Here is a 16,316-nt window from a genome sequence, read left to right on the forward strand (position 1 = left end):
ATATGGGCATGCCTGTGGGAGACTGTCTTGATTGTTAATGGGCATGGGAGGATCGGGTCCACTGTGGGCAGCACTATTCCCTGGGCAGATGGATGGTCCTGTGCTTTAGCCATATTCACCACCCCACCTCGGCTTCTTTTCCTGTTCTCCTCTCCCACTGGCCCTCTTTCTCTTCCCAGATAGTCCCCCACAGTCACCTCAGAGTCTCTATATAAGAAAATATAGTTTGTTTTTAGGTCTAGCTAATTTTGCTTGAAATAATCATAACTCTTCCCAGTTCCCTAAAAATGATGCGTCTTTCTGTTTTATGGCTGAGTAGAAGTCCCCTCTGTGTGTGTGTGTGTGTGTGTGTGTGTGTGTGTGTGTAATTTTTCTCCTTTCCTCTTCCCTTCCCTTCCTTTCTCTCTCTTTCGAGACCAGGTCTCACAGAGCCCAGGCCAGCCTGGCCTCAAACTCCAGTCCTGGGATTCCAGCTATGAGTCAGTGTATCTTGCTTCTAGGGACTGAGAACTGAACCCAGGCTAGGCCTGCACTCTGCCAGCTGTGGATGTGCTTGTATCTCCCTAGTAAACTACACTAGCTTGGGCTTGGGGAGATGGGAGCATTGGCTGCTCTTTGAGAGGACTCGGGTCCATTCTCAGCCCCCATAGGGCAGCTCGAAATTGTGGCTCCAGTTTCAGCAGATCTGACTGCAGGCCTGTGGACACACAGGCAGGCAAGACACCTACAATCGTTAACAAAGAGAACAAGTGGCGTTAGCATCTGCTCAGAAGCACAGGCAGTGTGTCTCTGTGAGCAACTTCTCTTTCAGTAACTTCACTGTGATGCTTAACGCTGACCTTTGGTGGTGGGTTCCTTACACCGTGGCAAACGGCACAAATCTAGAGCTAAGCAGTTTGAACTGCACTGGGAGGATGCTTCCTCAGAGAGAGGTGGCTAAGCAGGAAAAGGCTACTTTGACTCTCAGACATACCCTGGGGGAAATAAAGATGAAGGTGCATACTAATGAGTTTCTTTTGCATGAATCAACATGGAGGCTGTGACAACCATTGAGGGAAAAGACTTGTGTCTAAAATAACTTCTGCAGGTGAACAGGCCAGCTTTGCAGAGAAAATGGGGCAATGGTATGCAAATGTGAGGACCCAGGCTACATTCTCTAAGGTGCACTTGTTTGGCAGCCATGGTAAAACAGCCTCTCCACAGGCAGGAGTTTGAAGGTTCTGATCTGGCCCTTGAGGAAAAGGTTCTAAGGAAACAGGAGAAAGGAAACGGGAGAAAGCCTCTAGAAACTCACACTTTGGATTACAGAGAGAATCCTGCAGTGAGCCCGGCCTTTGCTCCAATAAAGGAGGAAACTAAAATTGAGTTGAATGCAATCAGTAAGTCCTGCTTTAACTGCCTGATTTGGTTTTTTCAAAAAGGTAACTTTATGGGTTAAAAATTATATTTTATCTTTAGTTATAATTTTATAAATTATAACTAAAATCATTTTAGTTTTCCCTCTTAGACAAAATAACTTGGTCAAGTATTTCTGGAGCTTTCCCCCTCCCTCCCCCAAACCCTGCTACCATCCCCCCATCCCCACCCTGGGCAGGGCCTGTGGGCACTGGATGCTGCCAGTGTCTCTCTCTTGGCTGACCAGAGGTTGGTGAACCACAGGCACTCTCTTGTTCCCTTCAGCTGAGTGGAAACGGATGATCCTGAAGTTTGGGAGCCAAACTGGAACTCCTTCCATCTGTACCCCAGGACATTTAGGAATTTGGATGGACGCCACAGGAAGGTTTTACAGAGCACTTAATCAAGTGCTCCGGAGGCTAAGTTTCAGGAAAGCTCTCTCAGATCCAAGATAAAGGCGGGGTGTAAAATCAAAAACAAGAGTTGCCTAAGTCAGAGAGGTCCTCTGATTTCCTCTGCACTCCAGACGGCACCTCTCCAGGCTTAAACAGGTTGGTGCCTTCTTTTTTTCCCCTCCTTTTGATCTGAATATGCATTTCTGAAATTTTTTAAGCCCAAAGATTTTGTATTTTTATCTTAGTGAAGGATGGGGGACTTGGTGCAGGAGAGTTTAAACATTTACATCTGTCACAAAAAAGCTACTAAGACCATCTCTACACTTTACATGAGTGTACCAGGAAGAAAATGCTATTTTCAATAGATTGCTGATTTGTAGTGTTGTCAGGGAGCAGACAGGGCTTACAGGGTCATTGCTTTCTGCTCTTTAAAATAACTTTCTTTTGTTCTTAAGATGATTATAAAAAGCATTTAGGAATCTTCCCACAAGTCTGCAGAGGGTGCTCTCTTGCAAACAGTCTCTCCTCGCTCTAACTTCCTTACACTGTTGGAAGGTCGTCCTCACTGTCAAATGCTCATCCTTACATTTTATTTGGCTCTATTGCTCTTCATCGTCAAGTTCCAGATTTCTGGATACCAGGAAAGAACAAAGCTTATATTGTGTTAATAATTAGTGCATAAACCGTGGAGGCTGCAGAAGTCTTCCTTGACCGAGCTTTTGAGACACCTTTAATTACGAAACAGTCTTTAAAGACTGCTGGTACTCAGTTTCTGAATAATAATAATAATAATAATAATAATAATAATAATAATAATAATGAACAACTCTCCAGCCCACGTTCCCCAAGGGGAACCCTAACTGTGCTTTACTCGTTCAAAGAAGAGTTAGCAAGTTAAAGACCTTTTTGATTTTTTTTTTGAAACTGAATGTTCTTTCCTGTACTGTTTTGAAAATACTTGTTTTCATGACTGATTCTGTAAAGTCTGAAATTCTTTGAGGGATAAAAATAGCCAACCTAAGATAAAGAAGCTTAAAAAGCCTGTAATAAGAATATGGAAAGTCATTATAATATTCATATTACACTTGTGGATTCTTTGCAAGATTTTCTTGTACACTACAGTGTTATTAGCCAGTGTGTGATTCCTGAGTGTGAGATAGGAAACATATCATCTATCCATTCTGTGAGAACAGCTTTATATGTGGTGGTAAAACCTTTAGAGCCTGACAAATATTTCGTGAACAGTTAGAGTGTCCCAGGTATGCTAATGACACTCCAGTCACAACCAGAAATCAAACTGTCAGGCTACAGAGGACTCAGAGCTCGGAAACACATTTTCTCCCCGGGATGGAGTCAAATCTCTGATTGGGAGTCTTCTGGGGAGGAAAAATCCAAGCTAACTTACTCTCAGTTGGGGGGGGGAGGGGCAGAAGATAGTGCTGGGGGAGAATGGGGGAGAGCGATGGGCAGGCGTGGCAGGTCACCGCAGAGTGTGTCGGCAACAGCTGGCAACTCCTCGTACTACTGTCTACTGTGTGGAGTATGGGGAGGAGGTGGGGGGCCGGGAGGGGGGAGGAGGTGGGGGCAGGAGGGAACCCTGGATGCCATTCCAGGGAGCTTGTATATACCCTTCTCGGGAAAGTGAAGCGCCTTCCAGGCGAAGAGCTGGTAAATTAGAGGCACAATACCAAGAAGAATGTTTTAGACAAACAGTGGGTAAGAAGGACAAACAACAGTCAGATTGCAGATAGAAAGACAGCAGCATTAAGTGGGACATGTGTGTGTGTGTGTGTGTGTGTGTGTGTATGTCTGAGCACACGAGGCCGAATGTGTGCACAAGGTAAAATCTGAATATCCAAACCAGGTGTGGTGGCTCACACATCTAATTCCAGCACCGAGGAGGCTAAGGCAGGAGGATTGCCAACGATCTTGCAGATTAACTGGAACCCAGGGATCTAGGTAAGCGAGGAGTTAAAGATGGTGCCAGTTTTCAGGTTAGAGGGACCAGGGGACACAAGTAGTGTCAGGCTTAGAGGTAAGCTAGCTAAAGAGGCTTTCGTGTAGCAAAGTCGACCAGTGACTCCGTGCCAATGTCAAGCTGATTTATTTAAATTAAAATGATAAGTAACTCCAGAATAAAAAATTAAAACATTTATTTTTCAAATAAGTAAAACAGTTTAATTTACTGTAGATATACTCTACAAGACTTAAGTTACATTTATAAAATTGCAACATATCTTCTGCTCTTTGATTACATTTTGTATTATTAAAAAGCAGACTGGGTGAGGTGGCTCCATGGTCACAGTACTTGCTGTACAAGTGTGAGGACTAGCATCCGGGGCCCCGTATGCATGTAAATGAGGGGTGGGCACTGCAGCCCATCCACAGTGCCCACACTTACAAGGTGCAGATCAGACGTCTGCAGCAAGCTGGCTAGTTAGAATAGCCCTGCTGGTGAGCTCTGGGTTCAACTGAGAGACCTTATCTCAATAAATGAGGAGAGCATATAATGACTCCTAACATCAACTTCAACCTTTAGATACATGTGCACTCATATCCACACACATGAACACACGTGCATGCATGCAGACCACACATGCACAAACACATTCAAAAACACAAAGCAACTCATATACTTAAAAGTCTTCAAGTTTACCTAGGATTTACTGACTAAGGGCTGGGATACTGTCTGTTGACCATGGAGCAACGCCAGTTCCTACATGTGAGAGCAAAGGACAGGGGACCTGACTCCGTGTGATTCCCACCGAAGTTTCCATAGGGAGAGCTAGGCTCACATATGTGACAGCTACAGTCTATTCTCTAGAGAAAACACAAGCCATGTGCTGGGCAAAGCCGCTTCCTTTTACGCAGTGCTGAAGTGAGCATTTTTGTGTTCTTCTTGTCATACAGCTTGGCGCCATGGCTCTGGAGCAGAACCAGTCAGTGGAATACTATTATGAGGAGAATGAGATGAACTACACCCATGACTACAGCCAGTATGAGGTGATCTGCATAAAGGAAGAGGTCAGGCAGTTCGCAAAAGTCTTCCTGCCTGCCTTCTTCACGGTAGCCTTTGTCATTGGACTCGCAGGGAACTCCGTCGTTGTGGCGATTTACGCCTATTACAAGAAACAGAGGACCAAGACCGATGTGTACATTCTGAACCTGGCAGTAGCAGACTTGCTGCTTCTGGTCACACTGCCTTTCTGGGCAGTTAATGCAGTTCACGGATGGATTCTAGGCAAAATGATGTGCAAAGTAACTTCAGCCCTGTACACGGTAAACTTTGTCTCCGGGATGCAGTTCCTGGCTTGTATCAGTATTGACCGATACTGGGCAATCACGAAGGCCCCCAGCCAATCAGGAGCGGGGAGACCCTGCTGGATCATCTGTTGCTGTGTGTGGATGGCCGCCATCTTGCTGAGCATACCCCAGCTGGTTTTTTACACAGTGAATCAGAATGCTAGGTGCACTCCCATCTTTCCCCACCACCTAGGAACATCCCTGAAAGCATCCATTCAGATGCTGGAAATCTGCATCGGCTTTGTGGTTCCCTTTCTCATCATGGGCGTGTGCTACGCCATCACTGCCAGGACGCTTATCAAGATGCCCAATATTAAAAAGTCCCGCCCCCTCAGGGTTCTGCTCACGGTGGTTGTTGTTTTCATTGTCACCCAGCTGCCCTACAACGTTGTCAAGTTCTGCCAGGCCATAGATGCCATCTACCTGCTGGTCACCAACTGCGACATGAGCAAGCGCATGGATGTCGCCATCCAAGTCACGGAGAGCATCGCGCTCTTCCACAGCTGCCTCAACCCCATCCTGTATGTCTTCATGGGGGCCTCTTTCAAAAACTATATCATGAGAGTGGCCAAGAAATATGGATCCTGGAGAAGACAGAGACAGAACGTGGAGGAAATTCCTTTTGACTCTGAGGGTCCTACAGAGCCAACCAGTTCTTTTACCATTTAAATATAAAACTGCTCTCCGCCTCTGCTTTTTGCTTGGACACACACACACACACACACACACACACACACACATACACACACACACACACACAAACTACACTGAGACTCAACCATCAAACACCAAACACTGTTGTTGCAATGTGTAACAAGGGGGTAAGGGGTGGGGGTGGGGTAAGGAAGACAGACGCCAGAGAGTAAACAAGCGGGCAAAATGTAGAAACTAAAGCCAATGACAGGAAAACAGCTTGGCAGGAGGGAGAAACTCATTGTGCCGCAAAGAGGAAGTCTTTGTGTGTGGGGTGTGTTTGTGTGTGTGTGTGTGTGGGGGGGGGTGTTTTGCATCTTCACAGCAATGGTGGTTATTCAAATCTGATAGCAATTATGTAATATAAAACAGCCAACGAGGTACTGAGCACCCAGGACCACCCTGTACTGTCTTTGTAACTTCCTGTGAGTAACCAACTTCAAAATAAAAAGCTAAAATAAAAGAGACATCATGCTGTGAGTCTGGCAATCTAAAACCATTAATAAAGAAACTTATGCTAAGAGAAATTTATACTTATTTGTAATTATTTAAATTTTAATCAGTTCTTTTTGCAAAATTCTAATGCTTAAAATAATCAGAACAAACTTACTTTGTTTTTGTTTGTTTCTTAATTTATAAGCTATTTCATAACATAACATAACATAACATAACATAACATAACATAACATAACATAACATAAAAGAAAGAATAGTAATTCAAGAAAAAGGCCAAGCCCATAATGATATTCACACACCCTGGTGCGGTCCTATACATGCAATTTGCTTTGATGATGTCACCAAAGAAAATTATCCAAATACAGGCTGGGTTCATCTTTCACATTCCAGAAACCAGCCTTAAAAGTCGGTTATCTAGAGTCTAATTTTATTATAACTTCCTAAAGAACTTGCCCATGTTTGCTGGCCCATCACTGAGAGATGGTGAACAAATATACTACCCTATGTGTGAGACCTGAAAGGCAGCCAGACGGTGCTCTGGTTGGGCTAGGCTAGGAGACCCCACAGATAATTCCGGCCATGCTCCCAGACACCTAGGCTCCTGACACGAACCCTCAGGCCTCCATAATTCTGTGGCCATCAGTACACAACACCTGAAGCCCCTCCCCAGCTATTGTATCTGGACTCTACCCCCACAGTGTGTTCCTTCCCACAGTACAGACAGGTAGGCCCAGCCCATTATAAAGGGGCTGTTTGCCCCCTCCTCCCCCTCCCTCTCCTCCCTCTCTCTTATTCTCTTGCCCCTTGCTCTCCCTCTCTCCGCATTCCCTTCCCCACTCTCTCCATGTGGCCATGGCCAGCCAGCCTCTACTTCACCAACTTCTCTCTACTTCTCTACAGAAAACGCTCTAAAACCATGGACTGCCTCTTCTCATCTGGACCCGCCTTGCTGGAACAATGGAGTAGGTCTTCCTCCAAGGAGCCACATGTCTAATGGCCCTCCTAGGCCTTCCAGCGTTCCCAGCCACAGCTTCCGCCAACCCGAGCCACCCCCCCTCCAGGAAGCCATCGTGCAAGCCAGAAGACTCTCATCCCAGTGGGACTTAGCCGGTGCTCTCCCTCTGCCCCTTTCCCTTCGGCCCCTGGCCAGAGCCTGCCCGTGGGCTCACACTCTGTTCTCAGCTCTTCCGCAACATCCAGTGACCTCTACTGTGTTCAAGAGTGAGAACCTTTTGTCCTCAGCGTCCGTGAGGCCCAGAGACCCACCAGCTTGGCCCTGCCGGTTCCCCAGGAACCCCACAGACTGCTCTTCCCCACCCCTGTGGCTTCTCACAGCCCGACACCCACCCGGTGGTTTCGTGGGGACATGCGTGGTCCAACTCCCAGCGTCTGCCTTGCCAGTGGCCTGGGCTCTGAGCTGGACGCGGGACCCCACTTTTAACCCACAGCTATGTATAAAGTTTATTTTTCACTTAAACCTGCATTTAGGCAATAAAATCTGTATCACACATACCATTGTTGCTGATACTTAAGACTGAACCCCAAACACATGCTAACTTGTTTTCTACCACCACTGCATGCCCCAGACCCCACGACCTACCCCACGACTTTTCTCTTGGTACTGTTTCTAAGTTTGATAATGTCTCAGAGGCAGAATTTACAGCTGTGATCATGCAGCAGTGAGTGGGAACCACCCCCTCCCCCGCAGACAGCACTCACCGCTGCTCCACCACTTCTTGCCGTTAACTATGTAGCCATCTCCATCTCTCCGGATGCTGCATTCGATGTTCGTGGCATCACTTGATGAGACGTTGGGCTCTAGAAAGGAACAATGGCTTGGTTTACAGGCGGGCAGAAATCAGTCGTTAGCCAAAGAGGCGTAGACAGAAACTACAAGTTCTTCGAGGCCAGGCACGCTGGTTTTTCATTTCATTTTATTTTTTTTTTAATCTTTCTTATTCTCCCCCTTGGTCTTTTCCGAGCCTAGACAGTGTAAGCACTCAATACCTATGAGTGGGAAGATAGATGGAGGAGGAGGTGTAGGGTTGGTACTGACGACTGCGTTCCTCATGCCCTTGTTCATGTCCGAGTCTGCATGCAACTAACTCGTCATTTTTCTAGTCACCAAAAATAGATAAAAACACTGACTGACTTTCCACAACGAGAGCTTGCTTTTACTACAGGCAGGCTGGGTTTCTCTGCTGTCATTAACAAGTCCTCCCTGTGCCTTGTAAGTGCTCCTGGGAATGGGCTGGCCAGGCCACACTCCCAACATTCAAATCTTCTAACCACTTAGGTCTCCAGCATGCTTTCTGTGAGAAACCTTAAGCACCTGTAAATTCTGCTCACAGTATGGCATTTACGGATCAGCTCTCTCCTCAGTCCCACACTGCTCTGATGCTTCTTGAACTTATATTTGGGTTTGTGTGTCAGCATGAATGTGTGTGTGTGTGTGTGTGCGTGTATCAGTGTGCTCACATATTAGAACATGTGTGTATATGGACACAACTCACAACTTTAGTTGTCATTTCTCCTCAGGTTCTCCACCCTGGGCTCCCCCCCCACCCCCCACTTTGGAGACAGGTCTGTCATTGCATGGTATTGACCTGGTACTTGGTGATTGGCTAGCTTGACCAACCAGTCTCATGGGTCTTCCTGTCTCCTGCACCCACCAGTGCTGTGATTACAATTGTGTGTTACAGCAGCAGACTTTTTATGTGGATTCTGGGAACGGAACTCAGCTCCACATACTTGTGTGGCAAACACTGCACATGCCAGGCCGTGTCCCCAGCCCTCCCCTGCTCCTTTAAGGGAGACCTCGGTTACTTCGTGCATTTTGTTCTAAAGCTCCAGGCGCTGTTTTCAGAGACGGGGTTGGGAGGCTTATTTCATGACCTTAGCTTGGTGCTGTGTAAACACTGTCATCACATCATTCTGTAGGTGGTCAATACGTGCCTTTTGACGATTCAAGTAGAAAGAACTTTGTTATTATAGAAACGGTTGTAGAAAATAGTAAAATTTGGCCATCAGTAAAAGGTCATACTATGACCAAACCAGACTGAATTTAATTCTAAACTCAATTTGAGAAGATAATTTTCGTCTTTAAAGGAACTTTTGAATCACTTTCTCGAGGGTACAAGTGTGTCAACACCATTCTCCTCAGAGTGTCCCTGGCTTTCTGCTCCATACTGTAGCTTCAGCAGTCTTTCCCCGGGTCTAAGTTCTGTTTTTCTAGGGTTGTAGAAGAGTTGAGTAGTTTATATTCACATCAATATCACAAAGGTGAATATCAAGGCACAGCAACTGCAGAAACAACGTCATTTAAAGGACATCACCTAACTACTGACGCCAAAACAGATTACCAGAATATACCCGGACCCCTCCCTGGGAGAGGAGTGCTTATCCCGAATGTGGGAGGGTGCCAGCATTCCAAACCAGACTCAAAATAAACACATTTCTGGCTGTGGGTAAAGTTGGCTACAGCCGACCGACGCCCACCCTGCCTCAGTCCATCACTCCACATACACACCCCGGGGTGGTGATAACAGGAGACAGGATGGGACTTGCTCCTACCTGTCATGCAGAAGACGGAGGTGATGTCTCCACGCAGGAGAGGCTCCAGCCACTGCTTCTTCTGCTGCTCGCTGCCATACAGGTGCAGGACCTCCATGTTGCCTGTGTCTGCGCACGAGAACAAAGTGTTTGACCTTTGAAACTACCAGTGCTAAGTCCACATTTATGAGCACAATGCAGACGATATGTTTTTAAATAAAGTGTCTGCTGATGAGAATATTCTGGATGTACATTAACTGTAACATTTAATGTGGCGTGCTGCATCACACAGCATTCAGTTCATATTTCATTAACTTTTTCTGAGTCTTGGATGCTTGCTCAGTCCATTCCTTTGGCTTTCGGAGGTCTAACTCAATTAGCACTGAGGGAGCCATTCCTGACTTAAACCCTGCCTGCTATGACAGTATGGCGGGCCTCCTGTGCTCCTGGAGAGGAACTGACACTCCATAGTGGGCCTCCAGCCCGAGTGTGCATGCTGTCCCTCAGGCACAGTGTTGGGCCAGGCCTCTGAGACGGCCTGTTAGTCATAGGTGAGTAAACCGCTCAGGAGCTGTGTTCTCTGCGGGAACCTTTCTTTACTCACCCGCCCTGAGAGACCCCCTTTGCCCTGGATTCAGCAACTCTCATTTATCTTTCAGAGCTTGGTTTGTTTGTTTGTTTGTGTTTCCAGACTGGGTTTCTCCATGTATCCCTGGCTGTCTTGGAACTCATTCGGTAGACAAGGCTGGACTCGAACTCAGAACCCAGGGATCCATTGCACAGCTTATTTGTTCAGTTTGTTTCTGAGGCAGGTTTTCTCAGCATTATCCTAGCTGGCCTCAAACTCCTGCCTCATTAATGTTGGGATTATAGGCATGTACTCTAAGATGGATCGTAACTGGACACCCATTCCTCTGTGAAAGGCAATCTATGCCCTGTAGGGAAGCAGAATCCCTGAAGGACCCACCCGATCCACTCCAGTCTTGAGGGGTGCTGTCTAGTACACCACCCTCACGGCTCTACCTCACGGCTGAAAAGGATCAGTTTATTATGAGCAAGATATTCTCTCTGCTTTTCTCTGATTTCCATTCCTGTAAAATGTTGTTAGAATTCTGACTGAATCTTCTGGAGATTTTAAGGAAGGTTTTCATTGTCACCTCCTGGGACTTGGGGGATGGTTGCTCAAATGCTGATGAAAACTGACAATTATAAATCAAGCAAGATACATTGGCAAGTGCTGGCGAGAGGCTTGGGGGCTAAGGGTGCTTCCTGCTCTTGCAGAAGACCTAGTTCAGCACCCACCACGATATCAGGCAGCTCACAATAGCTTGTGACTCCAGCTCCAGGGATTCTCTTTCCTTTTCAGGATACTTGCATACACATAAGCATGCACACATATAAATAACATTTTTTTAAATTTTAAAATCATCCTTTAAAAAATATACCTTTACACTATGTTCAGATATTAATACTGAATCAAGAGGAACAGAATTCCTGGAAGATTAATACAAATACAACATTGGTTTTAAGCAAGGGAGAAAAGAAGCCCTCAATTATAATCAACAGAATGGACTGTCTGCTTTCTTTGGTTGTTTGAAATTCGGGGTTACTTGTTATAGTACAAACAAAATGAGTACTTGAAACTTTTCAAAATTAAGTTGCTGGGAGCAATGGCACACACTGGCAATCCTAGAATTCAGATGTGGGGAGGATGGAGGCAGAAGGTGAGGAGTTCAAGGATATGTTTAGCTACATATTAAATATGAGGACATTCTGGGATACATGAGATCCTCCTAAAAGAGAAAGAATATGAAATTATCAGTTTTACTTTGAGAAATTGACAATTTTTTTATTTATGGTTTGGGGAAAAGTCTATTTAAAAAAAATCAATCCAAAGGCCCTAAATTATTATAGTGACAGATTTGGAAATTAATGATATCAGCACTCTAATATATAAAATTATATCGATTTTTGAAGAGAAGAAACAGACAAACTGGAAGGGTGTGTATGTTTTCTAAGCTTGGGCAACTAGATAGAAGTCAATCATCTGGCTTAAGGGTCCTCTGGCAGAATGCAGTCAACACCGGCCACAACTCCCTGTTAGTCTGCCTGGAAAACACCCCAGCACACAGCACCCAGGCCTCTGCAACAGCTCTACCTCAAAAGGAGACTCTTGGTTTCTTGGTTTTCCTTGTCTTTCTGCTTGAGAGAACTGCTTAGTCATTTCTTAGTCAAAAACTAATTTTAAATTGTCAACAATCTGTGGTAGTATTTAAGCAGAATAACAGACTCGAGACATTTCAATCTTAGGAAACCCCCCATGAGTATCTGGGGACAAGTGACTTCACAAATGAAATGGAGAGGCCATGGCAGGGCTGCAAGCAAGCTTCCGGCAGCCAAACTTAGCACATTACGCATGGCCCATTACTGTGCCACAACTCTAAGTAGTAGAATATGTCTAACATATTCTAAAAACAGAACAAAACTAATACATTAGGTCTAGAAAACATCTGAATGTCACATGTAGTAAGGAAAGGTAGTTTCATGAGACTTGTGTTAGATAAATAGAAATAGAGGAATATTTAGCCATCTACCTACAAATGCATGTGTGCACTATATGTGCTACATATTGGGTCACAACATAAGGCATGTCTTAATAGGAAGAGTGAGGACAAAAGCTATGAACTTCAGGATTACCAGTCCATTTCCTTTTATATAAAATCACACAGCACGTGCAGTGTGTCCTAACAGCATGGTAGGTTTGGGATAAGATCTTCAGACACTGAGGACACATTTCTCTTACCACAGCTTTTTGACCAATTACAGTGCAGAGAGGCAGTGACTTGAGAAACTGGTACAGACAGAGGGAGACCATGCCAGGGAGAAGCGCTATCAGAAGCCTATCCACTAACCTGAATTTTACATACAAGTGAGTCAGTTTAGCGTGAGCCACTTTGCTAAACCTGGACTCCTCTCTCTGAGATCCACTACACTTGCATACCCCATTCAGTCTGCTCAACATGGTGCCAGCTCTTCTGAGGAGAGCCTTAACACCAGGGCCATACAATAAAAGGCAGCCTGGGACCCTTGAGCAGGGCACTATAGGAAATCCTGCCAATTGAGTTTACAATGTTCTGGTAACATAGCTGCTAGCGCCTTACAGAAACAAAGGCAGCCGCCTGGGCAAAAACTTCACACAATGGAGAGACTGGGAGATCAACTAGCTGTAGAAATACCCAACCCCAACCAGGAAGTGGGGTGTTTACATAACCAGTCCTCTCGGTGGCTACTTCTGTCTGCTGATGCTGACTGAAAGAACAGCCCACCGAGGACCTCAAATCCACTTGTATACTGCATTCAGAGTAGCTGTAAAATTATGCCCAAATTTGTACGTGAATGACTTTATATAGGAAAAACTTCCTTATAATAAAGAGATTTGAAACCCTTTTCAAAGTATTAAAGAAAACTATGTGTAGTAACCTGGTGCTTGGCAGTTAAAAACATCTGGCGCAAAAAAACATTTTCCTGTCTCTTCCGCAATCAAGGCGTAGTCCACCTGGCTGAGACCGCTCACAGCTGGCAAGAACAAGTTCCACAGGCCCTCTGCTTTAGCCATTTCCTGTCAAGGGGATGGACAAGTGATCAAAATTTACCAGAGTAGCTTATTTTAAGCAGTTATTGGTGGTAATGCTTTTTGAAATTTAAAAGCATTTCTGGAGTTATTTCATTGTCTTGTACTCTGTGTTAAATCAAGGAGTTAACAACACATTGAAAGTCAATAGTTGCTTAATAATTAAGGGAAATCGTGCTTTCCGGGCTCCCTTAGATTTGGCTCTAAAACTAAATTTGCATACTTCAATGCTTCTCATTCAGAGCTAATGGTGACAACCACCCCGCACACCTTTGAGGGTAAACAGTACATGTATTTCAGGTAAGCTCTGAAAACATGGCGTGTGACCTGACACCACACTGCACAAATGTCCTGCTTGGCTTTGCTCCTTGCTGGACAAACCCAGGGCCTTGCATGAACCAGGGGGGAGCTCTTCCACTAAGCCAGAGCCCAGCCTCCGAGTCCCACAGCGAGAGCCCAGCCTCCGAGTCCCATAGCCTGCTCTGGCTTCAGCTCACCTCAGAGATGGTTAGGGAAGAGCAGCACAAAGAGACTATTGCATCAGAACCACATTCAGGATACCACGTAACCCAATTTTGGTAGTAGATTCTTTTCCCCCTTCCCTTCCCTCCCTTCCCCTCCCTCCCTTCCCCTTCCCTCCTTCCTTCCTTCCCTCCCTCCCTCCTTCGCTCCCTTCCTTCCTTTCTCCCCCACTACTTTCCTTTCTATCTAAAAAGGGACTCATACTACAGCTCTGGCTCACTATGTAGCCCAGGCTAGCCTCTAACTTGCACAAATCCTCCACCTTCAGCCTCAGCTTCCCTCCCAAGTGCTAGCCGAATTACAGGTGTAAGCTACCATAAACAAAGAAGATTTTTAAAAACCCAGATTAAAAAAAGAGAGCCTATATTTTAAGAAAGTTATTTCTGGTGACCAGGCATGGTAGTATACGCCTTTAATCCCAGCACTCAGGAGAGTGAGACAGGTTCGGTCTCTTTGAGTTTGAGGCTAGCCTGATCTACAAAGCAAGTTCCAGGATACCCAGGGCTACACAGAGAAACCCTGTTTCAAAAACAAGAGATTAAAAAAAAAAAAAGAAAGAAAGAAAGAAGTCATTCCTGGAGCACGAGCTATCATGCCTATCATCCAGGCACATGGGCAGCAGAGGCAGGAGAATTGCCACAAGCTGAATCCAGACTGATCAATGTATCAAGCCCATAAAGAAAAGGATAAAGTTACTCTCATTGTAGTTACCCTTTACCTACATGACAACAATGATCATTAAGGTCCCCCAAACACGCAGTTCCCCATGTTGAGCGCTTTCTTGTTTCTCTTACCTTTAGTTTTTCTATCACGAAGGGGTGCCCCCACTTTTCTGCTGAGTTTCCACTTTGAGCATAGTATTCAGCAACTTCCTTAAGACAGTGAAGGGAAAATGATTAGGCCAAGTTAATACAAAGTAACAAGATCACGAGTACTGAGAGAGAGAGAGAGAGAGAGAGAGAGAGAGAGAGAGAGAGAGAGAGAGTGTACTCTCACACATGTGTGGGCTGGAACTCCTAATTCTGCATCAGCTGTCTAAGAGCTGGGATTACAGGCATGTGTCACCATCCTGGTTAGTAATATGTTTTTTTAATAATAGGTGCAGAATTTAACAAAAATTCTAAATGTTTGCTCATCAACAACTATTCTGCCTCAATATTAGGCAGTAATAGACAGTAATAATCTTATTCCCAAGGTTCATGTGTTCTGCTTCTAGCAGCATGGTACACAATGAGTATAGAAACCCCTCAACTGAAAAGGCTGTGTGAAGTGGTACCAACTAAAGACATAGTAAGAAATGCAAGTCGTTCTTGAAGAAAACAACAAAACAGCCACATCCTTCAGACAGGCAGGAGGATGGGAGCTAAAGTTTGTCCTCTGGGCTGTGGAGGCTGACCTAGGCCTTGGTTCTCAATGGGCCACATCAGCAAGGCACAGGCTTATGATAAGGCCAGGGGCTAGACAGAGCACACAGCACGTTGATTCCTTCCCAGCTTGAGAAGACCCAAGGAGGGAGCAAATAGAACAGAGAAACAGAAAAACAAAAACAACAACAACAAAAATCCTCAGTTTGCAATGAAACAGAAGAAAGAAATGTCAGGCCCTGAAACCTGCCTTCACCCAAGTGTGGGATCCAAATGCCAGACCTGTGCGGCCCTCAAACCTCAAACCCGAATCAAGTTTACAATGTTCTGCCAGCATCAGCCTCAAGCAGCTGGCAGGAACTTAACCAGCCCTTCTGGAGGAAAGAGCTTTGTACAAAAACTCATGTAACTCCTTCAGAAAAAAAAATCACCCTAAAGTCCATCCTGAAAATTCCCTAACCACTGCAGGAAACCAACCACCATGGACAAGATTCAGCCAAACAGCCAAACGGGTTTCCTTCCAACCACGGATACTGCTCACATTTGGCATAAAACAGTTGCAGAGAGTAAATTCCAAGAAGAAAGAAAGGAATTACAAGTTTGACAATGGGCTACTAAAATCGACAAAACAGACTTGAAAAGGAACCGAAGGGGACGAAAGCCTTGGCAATAAGCTTAAGGTTACTGAGAGTTCTCAAGGGTTGGTGGGACAGGAAGTGCCCCCCCTGGGGGGGGAATCCCTGGGGACCCATGGAGCAGGTGTGCACCTATGGTACTTTGGTAAGTCTGGGCCTCTCTTCTTTTTATATTTTTCAAAATTAATTTTTATTGAATTTTTTTAAATTTACATTTCAAATGTTTTCCCTTTTCCAGGTCTCCCCTTCTGAAACCCCCTATCCCATCTCCCCCTCCCCCTGCCTCGAGGATGGTGCTCCCCCATCCACCCACCCACTCCCATCTTCCTGCCCTGACATTCCCTTACACTAGGGCATTGAACACACTCAG

General features: G+C 45.3%; 2 protein-coding genes across 6 annotated transcripts in view; one reads left to right on the plus strand and one right to left on the minus strand.

Annotated features, from left to right (window-relative positions):
* The window catches only part of Acad11 (acyl-CoA dehydrogenase family member 11), a 64,945-nt gene that overhangs the window by 25,277 nt on the left and 23,352 nt on the right, over positions 1-16,316 (minus strand). The window contains exons 10-13 of the mRNA XM_052187470.1: positions 14,742-14,819; positions 13,275-13,413; positions 9,816-9,923; positions 7,962-8,060 (exon numbers count right to left, since the gene is read on the minus strand). Of these exons, the coding sequence (XP_052043430.1) occupies positions 7,962-8,060; positions 9,816-9,923; positions 13,275-13,413; positions 14,742-14,819 (424 nt within the window). The remainder of the gene's footprint in view (positions 1-7,961; positions 8,061-9,815; positions 9,924-13,274; positions 13,414-14,741; positions 14,820-16,316) is intronic.
* On the plus strand, positions 1,148-7,880 carry Ackr4 (atypical chemokine receptor 4). Of its 5 annotated transcripts, none has more exons than XM_052187476.1 (3): positions 1,150-1,379; positions 1,681-1,946; positions 4,701-6,317. In XM_052187476.1, the coding sequence occupies exon 3, from the start codon at positions 4,710-4,712 to the stop codon at positions 5,760-5,762; it is 1,053 nt and encodes a 350-aa protein (XP_052043436.1). In that variant the 5' UTR covers positions 1,150-1,379; positions 1,681-1,946; positions 4,701-4,709; the 3' UTR covers positions 5,763-6,317. The 5 variants fall into 5 exon arrangements, 4 of the variants coding, with proteins under 4 accessions (XP_052043433.1, XP_052043436.1, XP_052043437.1 ...); XM_052187477.1 differs by lacking the exon at positions 1,150-1,379 and adding an exon at positions 3,655-3,749 and having other exon boundaries at positions 1,629-1,946; XM_052187473.1 differs by lacking the exon at positions 1,681-1,946 and having other exon boundaries at positions 1,148-1,379.

Source organism: Apodemus sylvaticus, chromosome 7 (assembly GCF_947179515.1).
Source record: "Apodemus sylvaticus chromosome 7, mApoSyl1.1, whole genome shotgun sequence".
Classification (NCBI taxonomy): domain Eukaryota; kingdom Metazoa; phylum Chordata; class Mammalia; order Rodentia; family Muridae; genus Apodemus; species Apodemus sylvaticus.